The 26,125-nt window shown below is 40.1% G+C and overlaps 1 protein-coding gene across 1 annotated transcript in view; it reads right to left on the bottom strand.

The window, feature by feature from the left end:
• LOC139452190 (prominin-1-like) overlaps positions 1-26,125 on the bottom strand; it is a 508,194-nt gene that overhangs the window by 440,420 nt on the left and 41,649 nt on the right. The window contains exons 4-6 of the mRNA XM_071233561.1: positions 23,571-23,691; positions 16,465-16,531; positions 9,650-9,745 (exon numbers count right to left, since the gene is read on the bottom strand). Coding sequence (XP_071089662.1) covers positions 9,650-9,745; positions 16,465-16,531; positions 23,571-23,691 — 284 coding nt within the window. The remainder of the gene's footprint in view (positions 1-9,649; positions 9,746-16,464; positions 16,532-23,570; positions 23,692-26,125) is intronic.

The raw sequence follows: 26,125 nt of genomic DNA, 5'->3' as shown, positions 1-26,125 counted from the left end.
TAATGATAATGATAATGATAATGATGATATTGAGAATAAACAACAAGAATTAATATTTGTATCCATATCCGCCGGTGTTGGTAAATATCTAAGAGGTTGGAAGATGGATATTAATTCCAACATGGATGTTAACGATATTAAGCCAATCATATCGAGTAAAATTAACGAGGAGTTAGATGATTTACATAGTATAAAATACCAGCTGACGATTAAAATGTTATTGAGTTAAAGTCACGCAGACGATAGCACCTAATATACCGAACCATATTTCCGTAGCAATCAAGAAGTTATAACCGAATCCGATACTATAAACGCATCATTAGATACATCAATTCAGAGGATACAGGAAACTTTAGAATGCTGGACTAATAGAGGTTCGGGTTGGGGTGTGGATAAAATCGATAGTTTATATTTAGATATAGCAAATTATATGCCCTTCAAAGGTGGTTCTTATATAGATTTACCCCCGTATTATAAGAAGAAAAAAGCCATAATTAACGTAAAAAATAAATCCGATGACTGTTTAAAAATGATGATAAGATCTGCATTGTTCCCCGTAGATTCTAAAATTGCAAATAGACCTTCTAGCTATCCCCAAAACGATGGACTCAACTTCGATGGTATAGACGAACCTACACCAATATCACAAATTGATAAGGTGGAAAAGCAAAATAATTTAGCTATAAATGTTTTCGGACATTCTAAAGGAATTGTTGTACACAGGATAAGCTCCGCTCCAGAACATATCCCCAGAATCAATTCATTTCTGATCGAAAAAGATGGAAAATATCATTACATGTGGATAAAGAGTTTAAACAGGCTATTATACGATCAAACAAAACATGCTAGAAAGAAATATTTCTGCGAAAGATGCCTACATGGGTACAGCAGACAAGAACTACTAGAAGCGCATAAAGAAGACTGTAAAGGTGTTGGACTGACCGCTATCTGGGATCGATTTGCCTAAAGAGGGAAAAAATATATTAAAATTTGAACATTACTGTAATCAAATGCCAGTACCGTACGTAATTTATGCCGACTTCGAAGCGCTTATCAAACCCATAGAAAATACCAACCATAGCAATCAAGATAGTAGTTTTATGTACAAGACTCAAGAACATATTCCTTGTGGGTTTGGATATATAGTTGTAAGGTATGATGGGAAAACAAACACTCCCGTGATTTACAGAGGTCCCGATGCAGCGGGAAAGTTCCTAGTATATCTACAAAACGAAGAGAGAATAATCAGGGAAAATTTATCGCGTAAGAAACCCATGTGTATGACGAGGGATGATTGGAGGGCCTATAAGAAGTCATCAAGTTGTCATGTTTGTAACAAACCCCTGGATGGGGATTCCGTAAGAGATCATTGCCACGTCACGGGTAATTAATCGGGGAACCGCGCATAACGATTGTAACTTGAAACTAAAAATGAATTCTCAAACAATACCCATCCCAGTTGTGTTTCATAACCTTAGGGGATACGATTCACATCTCATTATGCAAGCTATCTCAAAGACCGACGGCAGTTTAACGTGCATTCCCAACAATATGGAAAAATACATATCGTTCTCGTTGACTAAACCTATACATTATAGGGACAAGGATGGGAAATCTAGAATAAAGCAAAGTAATGGGCTTAGATTCATAGACTCCGTACAGATTCTGTTATCTTCCCTGGACAATTTAGCTAATGCGAACAATCCCGATGACTTTGCGATAACAAATCAATATACCGATAAGATAACTCGTCATTTGTTGCTGAGAAAAGGTGTATATCCTTACGAATATATGGATGATTGGTCAAGATTCGAAGAAACTGAATTACCACCCCTCGAATCATTCTTTACTAACTTAACAGAATCTAAAATAACAGATGCCGATTATGAACACGCTCTGACGGTCTGGGATAAATTAGGTTGTAAGAATTTAGGCGATTATCACGATCTGTACTTAAAAAACGATGTACTGTTACTCGCCGATATATTCGAGATATTTAGAAAGACATGTTTAAAACAATTTAAAACGGCTTGGACCCGGCATGGTACTATTCCAGTCCCGGACTATCGTGGGATGCATTGTTGAAGAAGACCGGCGTAGAACTAAAACTACTCACAGATTACGATATGCACTTGTTTATTGAGAAAGGATTAAGAGGGGGTATATCGATGGCAGCGAAAAGGTATTCTAAGGCTAATAATAAATTAGTGGAAGGATACGATCCGAGTAAACCCGACACGCACATATTATATCTCGACGCTAACAATTTGTACGGATTGGCTATGAGTCAACCTTTACCCACGGGTGGTTTTGAGTGGGTCGATGATGTCAATGTGAATGATATCCATAATATCAATGTGAATGATGCGAATGAAGGGTACATACTAGAAGTTGACTTGGAATATCCAAGTTCGTTACATAAAGACCATAACAGTTATCCGCTAGCTCCCGAAAGATTAATGGTTAATAAAGATTGGGTGTCGGAATATCAACGCTCCTTGATGGGTAATAGTAGGTTAGCTAACGTAGAAAAACTCGTACCAAATTTGATGGATAAGACAAAATATATAGTTCACTACAGAAATCTCCAGTTATATCTATCGTTAGGTATGAAACTTAAGAAAATACACAGAGTTCTAAAGTTTGATCAAAGTCCTTGGATGGAGTCCTATATAAGGTTGAACACAGATTTAAGAAAGATAGCTACCAGCGATTTCGAAAAGAATCTATATAAGCTCATGAATAACTCAGTATTTGGTAAACCTATGGAGAATCTAAGGAAGCGTGTTGATGTTAAATTAGTCAGATCTAATGAGGAAGAAAGACTCAGGAAACTTATAGCCAGTCCGTCTTTTAACAGAAGCAAGATATTCGATAACGACTTAGCCGCGTTGCATATGCAGAAGAGTAATATAAAATTCAACAGACCGGTGTACGTCGGTATGAGTATTCTCGACTTGTCACAGTGTAGTAAATAAAAAGGTGTTAGGTAAGATGAAGGATGAATGTGCTGGGACCCCTATAGCGGAGTATGTAGGATTAAGACCTAAGATGTATTCTATAAAAAAGTCTGATAATGGAGAGATAAGAAAAGCTAAGGGTGTTAAAAAGTATGTGGTAAAAAAGCATATCAAACACGAACAGTATAAAGAAGCATTATTCAATGGTAGAATGTTCAAACACGAGATGAACTCTTTAAGAAGCTACAATCATAGGATATATGGATTAAGAATGAACAAGACATCATTATCCCCCTTAGATACAAAGAGATGGATTGATAATGATGGTGTAACTACCTACGCATATGGTTATGGTGGTAATACCGTACCGTCGGGAACTATGAACAACTCTTCTCGTACAAATGCCCTACCTGGTCCATCTTGAAGATAATAAAGAATAGGCTCTCTTTCTTTCGTAACCAATCGACTAATGTTATACGTCTTAAGGGACCATATGGGATCGGTTGCGCGACGTAGTCCTCCCTCGAGTTCACCGGGCTGGTATAAATATCTTACCCTTACTCTATCCGGAAGTTTTCGTTCTTTGCCTCTCCTCTGGGCTGAAGATTCGGAGTCACGGATTTCATTTTAATAGCATCGGATGGCTTCTTCCCTATTAATCTCGTTACTTCATTATTCAGCGCTGATACAACAGCTGATAATCGTGTCACCCATTCTGTTGATCTAAATCGTTCCGAAATCATTTCGATCCCATACTGATATCCAAACAAACGTTCCGCTAATGTCCGGTTAAATCTTTCGACGATAGCTTGACTATGGTGGGCCTCTCTTTCACCACGGACGATTTTGACATCGTGCTTTGTTAACAGTTTTGTTATCGATCCCATAAACTCGCGACCAGGATCTACTTGAAATAGCTTAGGCCATTTTAGCGGTCCGCGTTTATATATGCGACTCAGTGCATTAGCTACTTCTGTTGAATCTTTCGAGGTTAATGGCTCAGCCTCTTTGTATCGACTAGCCACATCCACTACTGTTAAAGCGTATTTATACGTTTTGCGTCTTACCTTATCGTGGGGAAGAAACAAGAGGTCAGCCTGATGAACTTCATTCGTTGTAAAAATATCAAACTTCTTCCTCGGCATATAACGCGGTGCCGGTAAGTATATTTGCCACATCGCTTGTTTCTTTAACCAATCCTTGGCTACATCTTTAGATACCTTAGCCGCGGTGGCTAATTTTTTTATTGCTCCTATACCTTTCCAATATCCTCGTGGGCTATGGTAAATTTTATTCATTATTAATTAATATTGATGTTTAGTTTAATACATCTCATGACTATCATTGAATCGCATAATCATTTTTGCATAAAAAATGCCACCTGTAGTAGCGGTATAGGTAAATAAATCAAGCTCCAGTGGGGTTGCGGCAGAACCATCATTACCTATACTACTCCGGGGGTGTTCATGGATAACACAGGTCGTTATTTGTCGTGAGGATTTATTATCAGAACAAACAAACGCCCTGAAACATATTAAATGTAAAGATATATATACACGTAAATATATATGTATGTTAATATACACAAACACAGGTATATAAGAGCACATCACATTATATTCATTCACATCGTCACACCGACGACATCATAGGAATAGATAGAACTCTTGCTCTCAACAAATACATAGAAGGATGTGTTATAACTTACAATAACTATATATACATTTGTATCCCTATACATGTGTAATAATATGATAAATACAATTAATTTATTTCATTAATACACAAGAAAATACAAGCATACCCTGTAGGTGAAACTGGGGCGGGAACTGCGCTCACCAACGCAACTGACAGGACTTATGGTGCCTGCATCTAATACAAAGACAAATATACTTACTTAGGTAAAACGGGTTACCATAGAAAACATGAATTATGTGTTACACATAACATACCAATGAATGCTTTACATTATACATAAATAACATCGTCATAAGCAAACACATACATCATAAATACATACCCACTCGCTCATTCATTCTCAAATGAAACATTTAGGAAAGGTGAAGATATACAGTGCTAACCTAGTTAAAACATTTACATGGCTGCAATTATATGACTACATGTAATGACCTATCTAAATATGTATTAACACTGTGCAACACTACAGCTGATTACACAAATAGATGCAAGTACATTATAACAATACGTACAGAAACATTACTAACCTATTTGGACGGTCTCAGATGAAAATACTACACAGAGCAGATATTTGTTGTCCGCATGGCAAGGTGTAGTGGCTGGTGTGCTGGTTAAATGCTGGGTGTTAGTATTTGAAACAAGGCCAATCAGGCGCGAGCTGTACTAAACAAAGGACCGACCCAAGCTACCTACTCTACCCCACAACCAGTAGAAGTTAAAAGAAAAGAAAACTGCACGCAGAGAACAAGTCGTTATGCAGAGCTGTAGAATACAGCAGCCATACAGGTTTATTTAATTTAATTCAACATAATTAAAGGTTAAAACACCATTTCATTACAAAACATTATATGTATAAAAATATATAAAATACAGAAAATAAATATACAACACTGCCACAATTTTAATCTTAGGCTTAACTGGTCAATTATCGCCAGTGACTGTAGGCTGATATAAATCCTGCCGGAGTCCATGCAGGAAGCAAAGGTACTGTAAGTCCCCTGGTCCCTAGTATGGTGATCACCCTTCAGTGACTGACGATCTCTAGCCCATTTTTATATTGTGTTGTTCTCTAATACTTATTAACTTTTAATATTCTCAGCTAGTTATAAAATCAAATCTGTGATATTCTAGTGAGTGTACTGTCCATTGTTGACAGCTCTATATTTAGTATTATAAATCTATAACTTCTCGTCACTTTAAGGCTGAAATACTGCCGATGTGACGTTAAATATTAACTCACTCACCCCATCATGACAATAATACTGAGTGGTCCAAGTCATTTTCAGGAGAAGTGTGCTTTCACAGTACGAGTTTTGTCGGAAATGGCTGCTCAGAGATGCAGCATGTATTCTCGCGGTATGGCAGATTCAACTCTCTCAGATAATCCTGTTTTCCTAAACACACACATAGATAATAGAAGCTTTAAGCAGGGTTGAGGGAGAAGTGTATCCTGAAATCCAAAGTGTCTCCCCAACCTTCTCCAAGTGTACATGTCCTTCTCCAGCTAACCTATAAAAGTGACGAGGTAGCGCACTGACATCCTATTCCAAATATCACGATCTGACAATGACTGCAGTACTTGTTGGCGACTCTTTGGTCAAATATCTTGGAGTGAGTGAGGGAGTGAGTAAGTATGGATGTATGCCGCTTTTAGCAATATTCCAGCAATATCAGGGCGGGGGACACCAGAAATGGGCTTCACACATTGTACCCACGTCAGAAATCGTCTTCGGTGTGACGAGCGAACGCTTTAACCACTTGGCTACCCAACCGCACCTAAATATCTTGGACAGTACACGGGGAAAGAAGGCATAGTAATGAGATCTCTTTCAGGAGCCAAAGTGGCTGACGTTCCCGATCTCCTCTGGGACATTGAGAGGTTTAAGGTAGGAGAAATCTTCATATCATATCAGTTAAAGGAAGGACTGTTCCACACACTTAGTAATGAATACTCAGTCATAATAAACTCACCACAATGATAATAGAAACCGGTTTTGATGGTAGATACTGACACTGTCTGATAAAACATATTTCCAAAAACGTACCTTACGTTTGGGTTTCAGTAAAAGATACATCTCAAGTGACCATTATTTTAACATTGTTTTCAGTTCGTCATTGTCTATGTCAATGACCTGGCTTACATACCAATGACGCCGAGACAAGTCTTGGACCACTTCACCAAACTGCTCGGCTTTTAAGGGAACGAAATCCCAGTTTGTGATATCTCCTGTCATACACAATCCAATATTTGCATGTAAATTACTGGCTCTTAAGGTGACTTTGCAATGGATCGTCACGCATAGTTCATAACGTTGTCAGAAGACAATATATTATAATAGGTTCATCCGATTTCTTTGACTTGACCGGAAGAGTACTGTTTTGGGTGTAAATAATGTCTAAGATATTTATGTTTGTACAGAGTTGTGGAGTCACCCTGAGAGATCGAAACCGGTGGCGCAATGGCCAGGGCATTTCAAACCTTGATGCCCTGAACAAGAAGGTGTACGCCCTAAATGAAGGTCAAGAACACCTTTCTGAAGCTGATCGACAAACTTATGTTGGACACCCTGAATTCATGTCAACCGGCACAGTGTGAAAGGACTTTATCTCACATGATGGGCTACATCTACGACCAGCAGGTAAAAAACAGCTGGCATCAGACCTGATCCGTGCTCTTTCTAACAGCCCGGGCCAAGTCGGACCCAACACTTCTGACAGAGATTTTCTTAAGAAAATATAAAGAATGAAAGTGCTTGACTTTAACAGACCAGTTTACTTTAAATGTGATGTACTGTGACAAGTGGTATATAGGTAGATTTAATACTAGTTTATAGATGCAAACACGTTTGAAGATACATCTGTGAGGTTTAAGTTGATTTTGACAGCACGGGCCAAGTCGGACCAAACACTTCTGATTGAGACTATGTTAAGAATGTAGAGGGAAAAGGGCTTCCTTCACTATGAGCACCTTTTGTTCTTTAAATACTGCGATCTGAGACACTATGAGGTGGTATATAGGTAGATATAATACTAATCTATAAGTGAATACATTTGATGATACATCTGTGTGTTTAAAGTTGACACCCCGGGCCAAGTCGGACCGAACACATGTGAGACTGTTGAGGGTATGTGGAGAAGAGGTCTACTTTAACCAACGTGTCTGCTTTAAATACGATGAACAGTGACATTATAATGTGGTATTTACTTAGATATTGTACTATGCTATAAATGTAAATGCTATGCCGACAGATGGAAATTTGTATCACGATAGCTAGAAGTATTTGATACGTTTCAATTCCTATTTCGTTTAACGATTCCTCTTTTAAATGTTACCTAGATCAGCGACACACAGCCCAACTTTCTGGTTTTCAAGCGATTTACTCCGAATACATTTGATGATACATTTGAGACACTATAAAGTGGTATATAGGTATATATTATACTAGTTAAGATATTTGATGTTACATCTCTGAGGTTTAAGTTGATTTTGACAGCCCGGGCCAAGTCGGACCAAACACTTCTGATAGAGATTGCTTTCGTAAGAAAATATACAAGTGCATTACTTTAATGGACCAGTTTTCTTTAAATTCGATATATACTGTGACATTATAAAGTGATATACAGGTAGATATAATACTTATCTATAGATGTAAACACATTTGATGATACATCTGTGAGGTTTAAGTTGATTTTGACAGCCCAGTCCAAGTCGGACCAAACACTTTTGATAGCGACTATGTTGAGAATAAAGAAAGAACAGGGCTTCACTTTGAGCACCTTGTTTTCTTTAAATACCGCGATCTGTGACATTATAAAGTGATACATGGGTAGATATTATACTAGCCTATACATGTAAATCCATTTGATGTTACATCTGTGAGGTTTGAATTGATTTTGACAGCCCGGGCCAAGTCGGACCAAACACTTCTGATAGAGATTGCTTTCGTAAGAAAATACAGTAAAAGTGCATGACTTTAATGGACCAGTTTTCTTTAAATTCGATATACTGTGACATTATAAAGCGATATACAGGTAGATATAATACAAGCCTATACATGTAAACACATTTGATGATACATCTGTGTGTTTAAAGTTGACATGGACAGCCCGGGCCAAGTCGGACCCAACACAAGCCAAACACTTTTGATTGCGACTATGTTGAGAATGAAGAGGTAACAAGGCTTCACTTTGAGCACCTTGTTTTCTTTACATACCGCGATCTGTGACACTTTGAAGTGGCATATAAGTAGAGATAACACTAATCTATAGATTTGAATCCATGTCATGATCCATATATGAGGTTTAAGTTGATTTGTGATAGGTAGAGTTGCTGATATGTTGATTTACTGTCTGATTTGATGGTTGAAGTTTTGTGCTCTTTGATTCTCCAACCACCCCTGTAGAACAAAGACTGGCATCATCTCTACCCTCACCAAATGACCATATCAGCAACTGCGCCAATCAAAAGCCTTCACATAAGTTGGGCTGTGATAAGTTCAAAAAGAGTTTTAAAAAGTGCTCAATGCTTGAAGAATCATCAGGTTATGCAAATTCTGGGACACTGAATGTGTTGGGGATGGGCCTAAAATTCCCTCTTTACTAGAAACTGCTGGACAAATACAGAGGGCAGGCATGACTTTCATGCCACTCTACCAAAGCTTTTAACCCCTATGGAGACAATGTGGAACATATGTCCCATCAACTAAACTTAAACCTAAGGGCAGTAAGATTAGAACCAGAGCTGCTAGATGATAGGGTGTCACTGTTTGTGACCACTGAATTTATTCAACCTCAGCTATTCTTGCCTTATCTTTGGAAAGGTCTCTCTTTGGATCAATCAACAAAACATTTTTACTGGAATACGATCTACTCAGCAAAGCATCTGCTGTCTTTTTCATAAATAAGAAAATGTCCCTTTCATTATGAACCAAGCATCTACTGTCTTATTCCGAACAGTGAAATGTCTTATAATTTTCTTTTCAAGAACTCACCTCCTTGAAGAGCTAGGGCACTACTGAAAGCTGCATTGACACCTCCAGAGATACCAAGTGATTCTCGCACTGGTATACCCACAAGATGTCCTAAACCTGTATTAATTGAAAACAAGAATAAAGAAAAACAAGTTATTTTAGATGCGACATGATGTGCACCTCTGTATCAAAGTGTTCAATTTGAACTTTATCATGATGTAAAGTGAAAGAAATAATGGTCCTGAAGCTATTCTTGATTCAGTGATATAACATTTGTAGGGGTGTGGTTGGCTCGACCAGTTGTTTTGAATTAAAGATAAAACAATATGAATGGCTACAAAGGTTGTTGTTTTTAATCTTTTAAGTACTCAGAACATTTAGTGATACCTGTTTTGAATGATCTCATATTTTGTTGTATGATTAAAATGACCACTTAGTCCTTTTTCCCTGATATCTATGATTCCAGTCAAATCCATGTAAACAATCAGAACTATTTCTATTGTTACTGACAATGTTGCTAGATACTGATAGTTTATGACATACTTGATAAAGAAGAACTGTCTTCAAAGTAACTGATTTGTCAGCATTTTACAAATTCAGATTCACCTCAAGTTGTTTATGATCACATTCTGGTACAAATGGTAGATAAAGTACACAACTGTCAAATAATAAAAATATAAATTCTACACCATATTCTACTTCATCAGATAAAATTATACTCAGAATGATTGCAAACAGAGTAAGGAAACATTTCCAAAATCAAATCATGGAAAACAAGGTTTAAATATAAAATAATATCTCATACTTAAATGATGAAGACATAACAATATTAACATGGAATCATGATATTAAGATGCAATTGTAAGATAACAGTTCAAATATGCTTGTTTTTCAAGTTTGGTGTCTGAAGTAAAGGTTTCATAACACAAATGTAAACTCAAAACCTTTCTTGAAGACTATCCACATAATAAGCATGAAGGGCAGGGTTCCATTTAGACACAATTGTTGCATGCCTTACTAATTTACATGGTATCCCCTCATTTTGCTGATGACATAGTATCCCCCTCATTTTGATGATGACCCGCGAAGAACAGGGGAGAATAGGTCTTCAGCAACCCATGCTTGCCACAAAAAGGTGACTATGCTTGTCGTAAGAGGCGACCAACGGGATCTGGTGGTCAGGCTCGCTGACTTGGTTGATGCATGTCATCGATGTCAAATGTGTGGAGCAATGCTCATGATGTCCATCACTGGATTGTCTGGTCCAGACTCGATTATTTACAGACCACCGTCATATGGCTGGAATATTGCTGAGTGCAACAAACAACAACAACTCATTTTGCTGATAGAGTGGCAACTTAGCGGATAGAGTGGCAACTTAGCGGATAGAGTGGTTACATTGCTGATAGAGTGGTTACATTGCTGATAGAGTGGTTACATTGCTGATAGAGTGGTAACATAGCTGATAGAGTGGTTACATAGCTGATAGAGTGGTAACTTAGCGGATAGAGTGGTTACATTGCTGATAGAGTGGTAACATAGCTGATAGAGTGGTAACATAGCTGATAGAGTGGTTACATTGCTGATAGAGTGGCAACTTAGCGGATAGAGTGGTTACATTGCTGATAGAGTGGTAACATAGCTGATAGAGTGGTTACATTGCTGATAGAGTGGCAACTTAGCGGATAGAGTGGTTACATTGCTGATAGAGTGGTAACATAGCTGATAGAGTGGTAACATAGCTGATAGAGTGGTTACATTGCTGATAGAGTGGTAACATAGCTGATAGAGTGGCAACTTAGCGGATAGAGGGGGTACATAGCTGATAGAGTGGTAACATAGCTGATAGAGTGGTAACATAGCTGATAGAGTGGTTACATTGCTGATAGAGTGGTAACATAGCTGATAGAGTGGCAACTTAGCGGATAGAGGGGGTACATAGCTGATAGAGTGGTAACATTGCTGATAGAGTGGCAACTTAGCGGATAGAGGGGGTACATAGCTGATAGAGTGGTAACATAGCTGATAGAGTGGCAACTTAGCGGATAGAGGGGGTACATAGCTGATAGAGTGGTAACATAGCTGATAGAGTGGCAACTTAGCGGATAGAGGGGGTACATAGCTGATAGAGTGGTTACATTGCTGATAGAGTGGCAACTTAGCGGATAGAGGGGGTACATAGCTGATAGAGTGGTTACATTGCTGATAGAGTGGCAACTTAGCGGATAGAGGGGGTACATAGCTGATAGAGTGGTAACATAGCTGATAGAGTGGCAACTTAGCGGATAGAGGGGGTACATAGTTGATAGAGTGGTTACATTGCTGATAGAGTGGCAACTTAGCGGATAGAGGGGGTACATAGCTGATAGAGTGGTAACATAGCTGATAGAGTGGCAACTTAGCGGATAGAGGGGGTACATAGCTGATAGAGTGGTAACATAGCTGATAGAGTGGCAACTTAGCGGATAGAGGGGGTACATAGTTGATAGAGTGGTTACATTGCTGATAGAGTGGCAACTTAGCGGATAGAGGGGGTACATAGTTGATAGAGTGGTTACATTGCTGATAGAGTGGCAACTTAGCGGATAGAGGGGGTACATAGCTGATAGAGTGGTAACATAGCTGATAGAGTGGCAACTTAGCGGATAGAGGGGGTACATAGCTGATAGAGTGGTAACATAGCTGAGTGTGGTTACATAGCTGAATGAGCGGTTTCATAGCTTCAATGCAGATAACATATCTAAGAGAGTGTTTACATAGCTGATAGAGTGGTCACATAGTTGATAGAGTGGTAACATAGCTGATAGAGTGGTAACATAGCTGATAGAGTGGTAACATAGCTGATAGAGTGGTCACATAGTTGATAGAGTGACAACATAGCTGATAGAGTGACAACATAGCTGATAGAGTGGTCACATAGCTGATAGAGTGGTCACATAGCTGATAGAGTGACAACATAGCTGATAGAGTGGTCACATAGTTGATAGAGTGACAACATAGCTGATAGAGTGGTCACATAGCTGATAGAGTGATCACATAGTTGATAGAGTGGTCACATAGCTGATAGAGTGGTCACATAGCTGATAGAGTGACAACATAGCTGATAGAGTTGTAACATAGTTGATAGAGTGGTAACATAGCTGATAGAGTGGTCACATAGTTGACAGAGTGACAACATAGCTGATAGAGTGACAACATAGCCGATAGAGTGGTCACATAGCTGATAGAGTGGTCACATAGCTGATAGCGTGACAACATAGCTGATAGAGTGGTCACATAGCTGATAGAGTGGTAACATAGCTGATAGAGTGGTAACATAGCTGATAGAGTGACAACATAGCCGATAGAGTGGTCACATAGCTGATAGAGTGGTCACATAGCTGATAGTGTGACAACATAGCTGATAGAGTGGTCACATAGCTGATAGAGTGGTAACATAGCTGATAGAGTGACAACATAGCTGATAGAGTGGTAACATAGCTGATAGAGTGGTAACATAGCTGATAGAGTGGTCACATAGTTGATAGAGTGACAACATAGCTGATAGAGTGACAACATAGCTGATAGAGTGGTCACACAGCTGATAGAATGGTCACATAGTTGATAGAGTGACAACATAGCTGATAAAGTGGTCACATAGTTGATAGAGTGACAACATAGCTGATAGAGTGGTAACATAGCTGATTGAGTGGTCACATAGCTGATAGAGTGGTCACATAGTTGATAGAGTGGTCACATAGCTGATAGAGTGGTCACATAGCTGATAGAGTGACAACATAGCTGATAGAGTTGTAACATAGTTGATAGAGTGGTAACATAGCTGATAGAGTGGTCACATAGTTGATAGAGTGACAACATAGCTGATAGAGTGACAACATAGCTGATAGAGTGGTAACATAGTTGATAGAGAGGTCACATAGCTGATAGAGTGGTAACATAGCTGATAGAGTGACAACATAGCTGATAGAGTGGTCACATAGCTGATAGAGTGGTCACATAGCTGACCTTCATTCATTCATTCATTCATGTCCCAGAACAGACACATTAAAATATATAGCTAAGCATACATAAGTACAGTAAGCATACATGAGTAGACATACCAAGAACCCTATAATTCCTTTTAATACCCTACCTCTATTATATCATGGCCAATATTCCTGAAATCTGGCTATCCTCATCACTGTCAATCTCATTAAAATCAGATCTTAGTTCTCGCTACCACTAAATAAAGATCTGAAGACATTCTATTGCGGGTCACGCTAGAACAACCTTTTGCACATTTGGAATATCCAATGAAAAGTCGACATTTGCCAATCAGAAAGTAGCTTTTTCAAGCTTTATGACACTAGATTAATAATGGGGACTTCCATTTCAGACTATGCTTGAAAAATATGTTGATAAAGTTCTTGATAAAAAATTGACAAAAGAACATTCTGGAATGTCTAATATACTGAACCACAAAAGAAACGTCACCCGAAGTAACATTGTATGAAAAATTGTTGTTTAAATATCTGGGGAATTTTTGTCAAAGTTTCTAAAATTTAACATTACTTTGTCCGGAAAAATGAAATTTCATGATAAAAAAACAAAGCAGATGACAATAAAACCGACTGCCCAAACGCATCACAGCAAAGACCATGGTAACCCGATGCACATGAGTTCCGTGCATATTGAAATGCACATGCGTTACCCCATTTCTTGCCCTATAAATGTCCACCCAGATCGGATAACATTCATTCATTATAGAATTGCTTCCACATGCCAAGATGGACAAGAAATCAGCGAAACCAGCTCTTGGACGATTGCAAGCTGGACAAACTGCCTGGCAAGTAGCCAATGCAATAAAAGTCCATGTAAGGACCATATACAGGTTCCAGCAACGGTACCAGACCACCAACACTACAGATGACCGACCACCTAGTGGAGGACCAAGATTGTGCGACAGCATCTTCAAGATCGCTTTGTTACTGCTGCGGAAACTGCTCGACAGACCATGGGGACACACCAGCGACACATTAGTGCAGACACTGTACGTCGACAATTGACGAGAAGACACCTCCACTATCACAGGCCACACCGAGAACCCATTCTGACACCATGTCGTCGCCGGGATGAACGTTATTCGGATGCTTATGTTGTTGAGAGAGACTCGTGGGGTGGTCCGAGCATCATGGTGTTGGGTGGAATTGGTCTTGCACAGAGGGTCGGCCCTGTGGTCTTCCAGAACATCGGTCCAGGGAGAGGCAATGGTGTCGCAGCAGCTTGGTACATTGATCAAGTCTTGAGACCACACGTCATACCTCATTTGGCACGTCACCGCAACCATGAGTTTCAGCATGATAACGCCCGTGCCCACAATGAGCGAGCAACAAGAGACTTCCTCCAGCAGAATGGCATCAGAAAAATGCAGTGGCCTGCCTTTAGTCACAACTTAAATCGTTTGAGCACCAGTGGGACGAGATTCAAAGATGGCTGAATGACGACCGGCCAAGGCCAACAACTGCAGCTGAACTGCATCAGGCTTTCCTCAGGGTGTGGGCTCAAGTATCTATGGCCTTCAGCAACCGCTATCAGCTATGTTACCACTCTATATCAACTTTCTCATATCCATCTATCAATGGTGACGTTTCTTTTACGGTTCAGTATATAAGGTTGTGATTGTGTGGTAGTACTTCCAACATGCTGTGCAACGTCTCTTCCGTGTTTATCTCATTGAAGCAAGAGGTAGGCGATGATCTTGACGGACTAAGTCGTCCAGGCTGTAACTGTCATTCAGAATACCCTTTGTTAACCTTTTTCGAGATTACATGATTGAAAAACACATTCCCACTGTCACTTTCATGATCTGGTAAGTAACGCTCTGATTGATCAGTTGAAAGATCATTCTGACGTGACGGGAAGTCCTCAGATCTTTGTTGAGCAGTAGTGAGAACAAAGATCTGATTTTTAGGAGATTGCTTCACTGTCAGCCATCCCAACCAGTTGTTTGGCAAGCCGTACCTTGTCAAAAGCCTTTGCACACGATGGAAAACGTCACTTCTTTAATGAGTGTGCAACATTTGAATCTTTTTAGTCAAAATTTTTTTGCGCATGTCATGAAGACGCCAAATATCACAATATTTACAGTGAAAATGTCAAGGTATTGTGCATTTTCGACATATTAATATCATCATTTCTGTCAGCTATCCTGGATTACTATGTGCTAAATCCCACCTGTTCCTCAGGTATATTATGGTTAATGATGTAATAGAGGTAGGGTATTCAAAGGAATTATCAAACAGTACTTATCAATGTGTATAATTCTGAGAACAATACGCCTATTCCATCAGGAAGTAATCTTTCCCAACTCCCCAATCTATCTGCATTGACTGGATGGGACATTTCCCACCATGTGCAAAGGCTTTAAAATGAGGTACCACTTGCCTAAAAACTGCTTGGGATGGCTGACATTTGAGAGGATGTCTGTTGAAAATTTTAGGATTTTTTAGTGTGATGTTAGCCAAATTGCAGGAATATTGCCTATGATGTAATAGAGGTAATCTTCTTAGAATTATACACAAATATTGATTTCTAAGAAGCACCATGACAACAATTTCAAATTTTTCAAAATCTGAATCTTACTCCACTGTAAATGGGGATTCTGTTGAAAATCTAAAGATTATTATGGTGTGATGACACATGATTACAGAATTTCCAACACTGAAGTAATAGAGAATTTGTATTTGTAATAAAGCGCTAATAAAGGGAAGTTCAGTCTGATGATATGAAGGTGCTCTTAAAACACAATTAAGCTCGATTTAATTTCATAGGAATTCACATAAAAATGCCAAACTTACTGTCTAAGTCACGGAAGATGGCTTTTTTTGTGAAGTTGAAGTTGTCTCCCGCAACATGTTTAACTTGCTATCAAAACATAAAACATGTATAAGGTCATTATCAAGACATCATGTCATCCATTTGACACTCTCAACAAAGACAGCCACTAAAATCTTTCCAGCCATTCTTGAGAACAAGTTTAAATGTAAAACATTAATGGATAAAAACGAAAACCTTTTAGGCCAAGTGGTCTAAAGACAGAACATATATGTTGAGTCCCACTACCAACTACACATACGGTATATATCAAATGTTTCATTACATTATTACACACAAAAAATGATCTACCTGTCCATATCAGATTCAAACCTTGAAACTAGTGTTTCAACAAGAGTTTGCAGAGCCAAGTATAGATTTTGAGAAAATATTACAATGCATGGTCAATAGGCAAAGTTTAAATAAATGTCAAAATTCAAAATAAAAAAGTATGTCTTGTGCCCCACTACTAACTATACTAGCCACATTAAGAAACTGTGCACGGAGAAAATATAGATATAAGGGCCCACCGTCCATATATGAAATATAGGTTTGAACACAGCAATTATTGGAGACATTCAAACGCTCATGCACATGCCATGCAATATGATGTCACTGATGGGGGCCTATGGACCTGCAGTGTGTTACTGCACGTGCATCCTGTGCAGCTGTACACAGCATGTGCAACTCAAAATTCGCTGTCACTTTGGAAAGCATGATCTGTGGTCATTCAAAAATTCAAAACTTCTCAGGCGCAGACACAAGCATATCACAAGCAAATCATGCCAAGATTGACAGCGGCACAGCGTCATGAAGCCATTGGAATGATCCGAGCGGGAATGAGGCAACAACAGGTGGCAACACATTTCCAATGCCATCATAACACGATGTCGGCATTGGTGAGGTGTTATCAGAACACAAATGATGTTGCCGACCACCCACGTTCAGGACGTCCCCGAGTAATGACGCCCCAGAGTAACGACGCCAAGACAGGACAGATGGATTCGAGTTACACATCTCCAACACAGGTTCCAAACGGCAGTAACGACGTCCCAGACAATTCCTGGACTGCGCAGTATCCATCCCAACACTGTCAGGAATCGTTTACGTCAGTACGGGATTCTACCATGAAGCCCTGCCATATGTCCCATCCTGACACACCGTCATCGAGTCAACCGTCTAAGATGGTGTCGAAATCATGTTCGCCAACCTCGAATATGGTGGAGAAATGTTGTCTTTACAGATGAATAGAGGTTCAACATTTCCCACAGTGACGGGCACCAATGTGTCTACCGGCGTTTGGAAGAACGTTATGCACGCAACTGTATTGTGGAGAGGAATCGTTTTGGAGGTGGCTCTGTGATGATTTGGGGTGGGATAACAGCACGGCACCGAACCCTTTTGGTGGTTGTTCAGGGCAATCTCGCCGGTGTTGGCTACAGAGATCAGATTCTGAGGCCTGTGGTCATTCCTTTCCTGCAACGTCATGGCCCGGGATTGACATTTCAACAGGACAACGGTCGTCCTCACACGGCTAGGGTCGCAATGGATTTCCTTCACCATAACAATGTCATGTTACTGCCATGGCCTGCAATTTCTCCAGATCTCTCCCCAATAGAGCATGTGTGGAATGAAATGGAGCGCCGTCTGCGTCGTCTTCCACATCCTCCAGATAACGTCTGTGACTTGGCACAGGATTTGAGGAGGATATGGCAGGCCATTCCCCAGCCCTTCCATGCCCATTTGGTGGACTCCATGCGTCGCCGATGCACTGCTGTGATTCAGGCACAGGGTGGTCATACCCGTTATTGACTTTGTGACTTTGTCGTATGACCCCCTACTCCATTTTGATCTTCTGACGTCATCGTAACAGATGTTGTTCAGGTCCCATGGGCATTTTCTTATGGTCCCATCATTCAGTTGCTACAGCGTCTGCATCATTTTGTTCTTGCTGTGTTGTATGTCAATCCAGAATATATTTTCTCCGTGCACAGTTTCTTTATGTGGCTAGTATACATGCACCACATTCCATTACATTTTGAAACAAAATAGTTGATGATAAGTTTCAACTTTCAGTGTGGTCAATGTGCAAAGGTCAAATCAAGATACAAATCTACGACATTTTAAAAAAAAGAACAATATGAATATGCTGAGCCCCACCAACTTCACATGTAAAGAAAATTTAATTACATTTTGAAACAAAAGAAATTGGGTTTAAACCTCTTAGAAAAATTCAGGTGTCATCATGTGGATTCTGAGTAAAAGAACAAAAATTGTTTCCTAACATGTTTCTAATTGTCAAAACATAGATGTGAAATTGACCTTGATTTCTAATTGTCCTTTTAGCCTAAGCTAAGCATTACATTCTAGGATTTCCTTTCAAACCATAAAAGACGATTAGAATGCTGAAAACATAATAATTTCAATTGTATCATTGTTGTCTTTCTTTAGGCGAAAAAGATAATTTACATCTCTATTGGTGGGCAGACAAAATGCTGGAAATTTCACCATTAGGTTTGTTTTCACTTTTCTTTCCACCTGAGAAAGACAACTTCAAAACAATTACTAACAATTAGAAAACAATGCAGTGACATGACATCAACTGAACTGTTTAACAGTTGTCTTTTCGGGGACTGTTTTAGAGTTCTTGGGGTTTTTTTCAAGTAAGACCACACAAAACAATGAAAAAAACAATTTACAACATTGTAGAAAATTAAATAATTTCAGTTGTTTTCTGGTTGTTTGCTAAACAGCCAATCAGAAAAAAAACGAAAACATTTTTTTCAAAACAGATGCTGCTGAAACCGATGACTTTCAGTAAGGTGAGCAAAAATGTATTTTAAAGACACTATTATTTATCTGTGACCACTCTTTTGATTACCAGAAAAAGCTTTTTTGAAAATATATCACACAGTTGAAAATTAGTATGATTGCAATTGTGGAAATATGTCCACTGGATATGAAGATTTGTTCATTCAAACAAATCATGAACATACATATTGACATTTACAAATTTTCAAAATCTTTGATGATAATCATGATGGTATGGGTCAAACTTGCATCTGAACTAATCTTTCTAGAGTGCTGACAAAACCCATAAATATTGCCAATACTATTGGCAATTAATTCATCAGCTATTGCCAATTGCAACGCTACTGCTTTGAAAATAACCACTATTATAAAAGCAAAATCGAAATATTTCTTACATTTGCATACTTTTCCTGCATTACTCATTAATGAATGTACTGCTTATCTATAAACAAAGCTGTGCAAAGTCTAGGCTGAAGAAAAAAGTTGTTCCGATCTAGTCTGAAGCCTGACCCTTACACAGCTGCCACATGACCAAACAGAAGTGATGACATCACGGAATCTTCATATTACTTCTTGTCACACGTAATTCCTCTAAAGATATAGCGGTGAGACAGGTCTGCCACATGTGGGTACTCAGACATAGTAATGCAGGATACAAGTGCACAAAAGTACAAAATATTGAGATTTTACTTAATCTTTTAACTTATCCTGCATTACTCCTTAATACCTCTGTATCAGACGGTACAGCGGATGGCATACCTCCACATGTAGTCCTCAAAGGTCAATGGTGCCTCATCTGCGCAGATCAGTACTTCTCGCTCAATCCTGTCCATGCACAAGATAATGAGAGTTCAGGACATCCAGGTAAAAAACAGTAAAAGAAATTAGCCTGTGCTAAAGTCTAGAAACTGAATTACCAAGCCAAGGCTTATAGTCTGATAATCCCCCCAACTATGTAAGCACTATGCGAGTCGGTTAAGACTGACTCTGGCCAGGAGGAGTTCATTGTTGGCATCAGGGGTTGGTAACCTGCTGGGCTACAACCAGAGAGCCAAAACACCTTCGACTTCTTCTAGAGCACGACTCTCAGATAATGGCTTGAGAAGACCTTGTCGGACCTCCAAAGACATCCTTTCATGATTGGTCTCATAGAACAGTTGCTATGCACGGCTATGGTAGAGGTGCCTGCCCTGATCTCGTGAGCATTGTTTGTGCTCAGGGGATCAAGGTTGAATATCTTGTATGCCTGAAGGATGATGGCGAGTAACAATAGAGATATGGTGATACGGCTGACTTCAGTCGCAGTCGTAGTCGTAGGAATAAACAACCATTTCCAGGTGCCACTCAGTCTTGGAACGGCGGATGAAAACTCATTGTGCGTGCACAGGGTTCTTCCTCCTCTTCAGCATCCACAATCCTGGAGATAGGAGTTGATTCTTAGCTATAAAATCCCAACACAGCCTGAGGTGAACCCCTCTATGCGTACCACACTCAAAGCGTACAGGTGTGATATCAAGTGCATGTAACTTGCTAACTCTTTCTGCTGTGGCTGGTGCCAAGAGGAAGATTGTCTTCTTGATGAGGTTATAAAACGATGTTGTGTGGAGAGGCTTGAAAGTGCCACATTAAAAGCCCAAGCGGGAGTTCAAAATTTGGTCTTCTGATCCTCAAGCCTGAATGAGCTCCGGAGGGTCTGTAGTACTGGAACTTTGGTCATGTTGCGGTCCTCCAACAATTGCCACGCTGAATTAAGGGCCACCAAGCATGTCATAATGGTGCTGCTTTCACATTAGATGTCGGGTTTGTGATAGCCTTCTACCTAAGTAATTTGCTTTTACCACTCTCTAGTCCCGGGGGTGATGGAGCTCACTCAAATGATACTCAGGTTTGTAGTTCAATTCGATTTATTCTAGAATAAATTTACTAGCCACATAAAGAAACTGTGCACGGAGAAAATATATTCTGGATTGACATACAACACAGCAAGAACAAAATGATGCAGACGCTGTAGCAACTGAATGATGGGACCATAAGAAAATGCCCATGGGACCTGAACAACATCTGTTACGATGACGTCAGAAGATCAAAATGGAGTAGGGGGTCATACGACAAAGTCACAAAGTCAATAACGGGTATGACCACCCTGTGCCTGAATCACAGCAGTGCATCGGCGACGCATGGAGTCCACCAAATGGGCATGGAAGGGCTGGGGAATGGCCTGCCATATCCTCCTCAAATCCTGTGCCAAGTCACAGACGTTATCTGGAGGATGTGGAAGACGACGCAGACGGCGCTCCATTTCATTCCACACATGCTCTATTGGGGAGAGATCTGGAGAAATTGCAGGCCATGGCAGTAACATGACATTGTTATGGTGAAGGAAATCCATTGCGACCCTAGCCGTGTGAGGACGACCGTTGTCCTGTTGAAATGTCAATCCCGGGCCATGACGTTGCAGGAAAGGAATGACCACAGGCCTCAGAATCTGATCTCTGTAGCCAACACCGGCGAGATTGCCCTGAACAACCACCAAAAGGGTTCGGTGCCGTGCTGTTATCCCACCCCAAATCATCACAGAGCCACCTCCAAAACGATTCCTCTCCACAATACAGTTGCGTGCATAACGTTCTTCCAAACGCCGGTAGACACATTGGTGCCCGTCACTGTGGGAAATGTTGAACCTCTATTCATCTGTAAAGACAACATTTCTCCACCATATTCGAGGTTGGCGAACATGATTTCGACACCATCTTAGACGGTTGACTCGATGACGGTGTGTCAGGATGGGACATATGGCAGGGCTTCATGGTAGAATCCCGTACTGACGTAAACGATTCCTGACAGTGTTGGGATGGATACTGCGCAGTCCAGGAATTGTCTGGGACGTCGTTACTGCCGTTTGGAACCTGTGTTGGAGATGTGTAACTCGAATCCATCTGTCCTGTCTTGGCGTCGTTACTCTGGGGCGTCATTACTCGGGGACGTCCTGAACGTGGGTGGTCGGCAACATCATTTGTGTTCTGATAACACCTCACCAATGCCGACATCGTGTTATGATGGCATTGGAAATGTGTTGCCACCTGTTGTTGCCTCATTCCCGCTCGGATCATTCCAATGGCTTCATGACGCTGTGCCGCTGTCAATCTTGGCATGATTTGCTTGTGATATGCTTGTGTCTGCGCCTGAGAAGTTTTGAATTTTTGAATGACCACAGATCATGCTTTCCAAAGTGACAGCAAATTTTGAGTTCCCAGATTGATGCATATGATTGTTCACGTGCTGGATGGCAGGAAAAAGGAGGAGAAATGCTGACTACAAACCAAAACCAGGAAAAATGAGAAAAGTTGCCTCCTCAACATGTTCAAGTGTTGACTGATCGGGAAAGGGTTGCTTTGACAATTTAGTACCCCCACAACATAAGTAAGTTTGGGATTTACGCCTCTTCAAACAATGTTTCAGTTACCTCATGGCGTCCAGTATTAGGGCAGGAGGAATGCATAGTTTTGTTGTGTTCCAACAGTTTTGAAGTAAATGTACGAAGCAAGGACTTTGTTATTTTAAGTTAGATTATACTATAATATCAGTGGGTAATAAGATGAATCACCTTCTGATTAAAATAATGCAGTTGGCGTGGTTGGAGTTGCTAGGCAGAACATTTTTTTTTTTAAATTGCTTGTCAGCGCCTACAACTTTTAATGCAATATAATTACCACATAAATACAGAACATTTATGCTGCTAGTGTACAGGGTACTGGTCTACTTGGTATACTGAAATACAGTTGAAAGAGGCCTTTTTCTAAAACACAAGCATAATTTCATATTTGTTTTAAATCTTAAAATCTTGACTCATTTTGGGGAAATAAAACCCAATAGAGTCAAGAATAGATGAGTGACAAAATATTGGTTACCCAATGACAAATGTAATTAAAATAGAAACCCTAGAGTAAAAACTCAATTGCTCAAAAGTTATCTGGAGCTCTGGTTAAAAGTTTCTATATTTCGAGAGGGGCTTGAATAGTGTTAAAAATTGTGTATTGATTGAAAGTCAGGTGAGTTATGTATATGTATTCTGCAGAGATAATGGGTTTAAACACATTCAAACACGACTCTCTTGTCTGCCACTTTAAATTATATGAAGTAAAGCAATCTAACTGTTAATGATTGTGGTAAATAAAAGACACACAATGCAGTTGCTACATATCAAAACCTAGACCTAAAATATACAAACCTTAAAACCAGTAAGTAGATCACCTCTAAGTACAGGCTTCTTGTTAATTACCTCAATTGTGTTGTCAAGAAATGTGGAAATGTCATCAATGTTATCTGCAGCTGTATCACCAAACTTGTTAAGTGCTGTTGTCATACGATCATTGGAAACAAACACACACACCATACCAGCACTGAAACAAAAACAAAGTGCAAACTAATTACCAATTGCTTTAGAGAGCTGTGAGGTTCTAAGTACATTTTAACATGTGTTCTATATGATATGTGACAACTAATAACTAGAGGTATTTGCAAGAACAGAAGCACCCTCTACATCAACTTTTCCTCAAAGCTCTATAAACATAACTTTTCAAATACACATGGAAATATCAAACAAAAGTTATCATTGTAAATAATTAAAGAATGATAATTATTGTTTGATAATTCTTACGAATACATAAACCTCTATTACATCAGCATCAGAATACACCCGAGGGTTCGGACATCTACAAATACCCTGGATAGTTAACCCTCACGGTATAAGTGGAACAAATAACTTTTTTCTGCACCCAGTGTAACCAAACTGTATAACATTCAGCTTAATTTGATTGTCTTTCCAAAAATAACTAAATTTTAAAAAATCCTAGCAATGTTGAAACCACTTTTCTCAAAATATCCAAAATCATTAAATGAAATGTGACTAGAATTAGTCAAACAGAAGATTGATGTTTCCATAATTCGCGGAAACACATCCCAACCACATAAACGTAGTGTTTGGGGATCAATTTTCCAGATTCATCCAAACGCAACCTGCTGTAAAAACTTGCAGCACAGGACCCTGCATTTATGCATGCATGCACCCCTGCTAAAGGGGTATAAAAAAACACATCAACGGGCGTTCATACAGTAGATACGGTGACAGAATGCCATGACTGAAAACAGTGTCACAATGCCTTGGCAGATTACAAGCTGGAGCAACTCAGCAAGATGTGGCCAGGCACCTTGGCGTATCCCGACAGACAATCTCCGCATTATGGACCCGGTACAACAACACCAACAGAGTTGACGACAGACCAAGGTCAGGGAGACCAAGGGTGACGACGCCAGCACAAGATCAATACATCGACATCGCTGTGACACCTACGAGAACGCACTACCACAGCAACGTCTACAACCACACAGATCCCTGGGCTATGCAGAATTTCAGATCAAACAGTATGCAACAGATTGAGGTAGGCCGGACTTTTTGCACGAAGTCCTGTTTGACGTCATGTATTGACCCCACGTCATCTGGCAGACCGTCTGCATTGGTGTTTACTGACGTCGGGGTGAACATTACGCCCCGAACTGTGTGCAGCAGGTTATCCCATTTGGCGGCGGGAGTGTCATGGTAAGGACCAGAATTCATCACGTTGGTAGGACGCCTCTTGTGCATGTGGCAGGTACACTGACAGGCGTGCGTTACAGAGACATGATCCTACAGCCTCAATTCAAATTTCACGGTGGGGAATTCCTGCAAGACAATGCTTGACAACGCATATTGCACGTGTTTGACAGGACTTTCTACAGCGCAACAACATCCAGACATTACCTTGGCCAGCGCGGTCACCAGATTTGTCCCCGATTGAGCATCTGTGGGACGAGTTGGATCGACGTATGCGCAGAATGACTCCACCACCCCAAACACTTCCGACCCTTCTTGTTGCACTTCAGCATGAGTGGCAGCGCATTCCACAGCATGTTATTCACAACTTGACTGCATCTTTGGTTCGTCGGTGTCAAGCGGTAATTGATGCACGTGGTGGTCACAACCGATACTGACATATACCCTATTGTGTACGTGTGTCTGTCTATGCAACACAATTAATGTTTTGAACATTGTGTAGGTTGATCCTCAAACTGTGTCACTTATGGTTTCTGTGTCCTATTTTCAAACACTGTTTTTCTATTAAATTTTGAAAGACGGCATCAATTTTCTTTTTTTGAAGAGTATATGATGTTCAGGTCCCAGGTTGAGGGACAAATTTTGAGAAGACCAGAGAGCCCACTTGTATGACCGAATCAAGGATAGCAATGTAGCCACTAAGGAGACCTTTGCACCTGTAGTAGTTGCACAACGGAATTAATCGCAGCCAAGTATGTAGCTAAGGTAGAACCTTTCAGCTTATGGGACGATGGTGATGGCAAAGATAATCAGCAGGCTGTTGTTTTGAAGCAGTAGCGTTTGAAGAAATACACTTGTGAAAGTAGGCCTCAAAGGCCTTCCAGTTGTGGACTTGGTTGATGAATAGTGAGAATCAAAGATTGAATTGGTTACCCATCTAGAGTAACCCTTCACAAGGGATTTTTGTAAATGCGCCAAACGCACAGATTGAGAGTGTCGAGCAAAAGGTGAAGCAACTAGGAGTGCGGATGAAGTAGAAGATCGAGACTGAGAGGTAGACAGTAAAAGCTTCTGTCTACTAGTTGGATGAGTGTGGAGAACGAGTTGCAAAGAGATCCACAACTGGGTATGGATATAACTGGCAGATCCACTTGAAAATCATTGGATGTAGATGCCATCCTGTGGGAGATGGTTTGTCGGGTCAGGTCGGGACAGGGAATCAGCTCTGACGTTGGAGAATGTTG

Source organism: Haliotis cracherodii, unplaced genomic scaffold, assembly GCF_022045235.1.
Source record: "Haliotis cracherodii isolate W230 unplaced genomic scaffold, xgHalCrac1.p SCAF_9, whole genome shotgun sequence".
Taxonomy (NCBI): domain Eukaryota; kingdom Metazoa; phylum Mollusca; class Gastropoda; order Lepetellida; family Haliotidae; genus Haliotis; species Haliotis cracherodii.
Note: the sequence above shows the minus strand (reverse complement) of the source record. Positions and strands in the feature narration are given on the sequence as shown.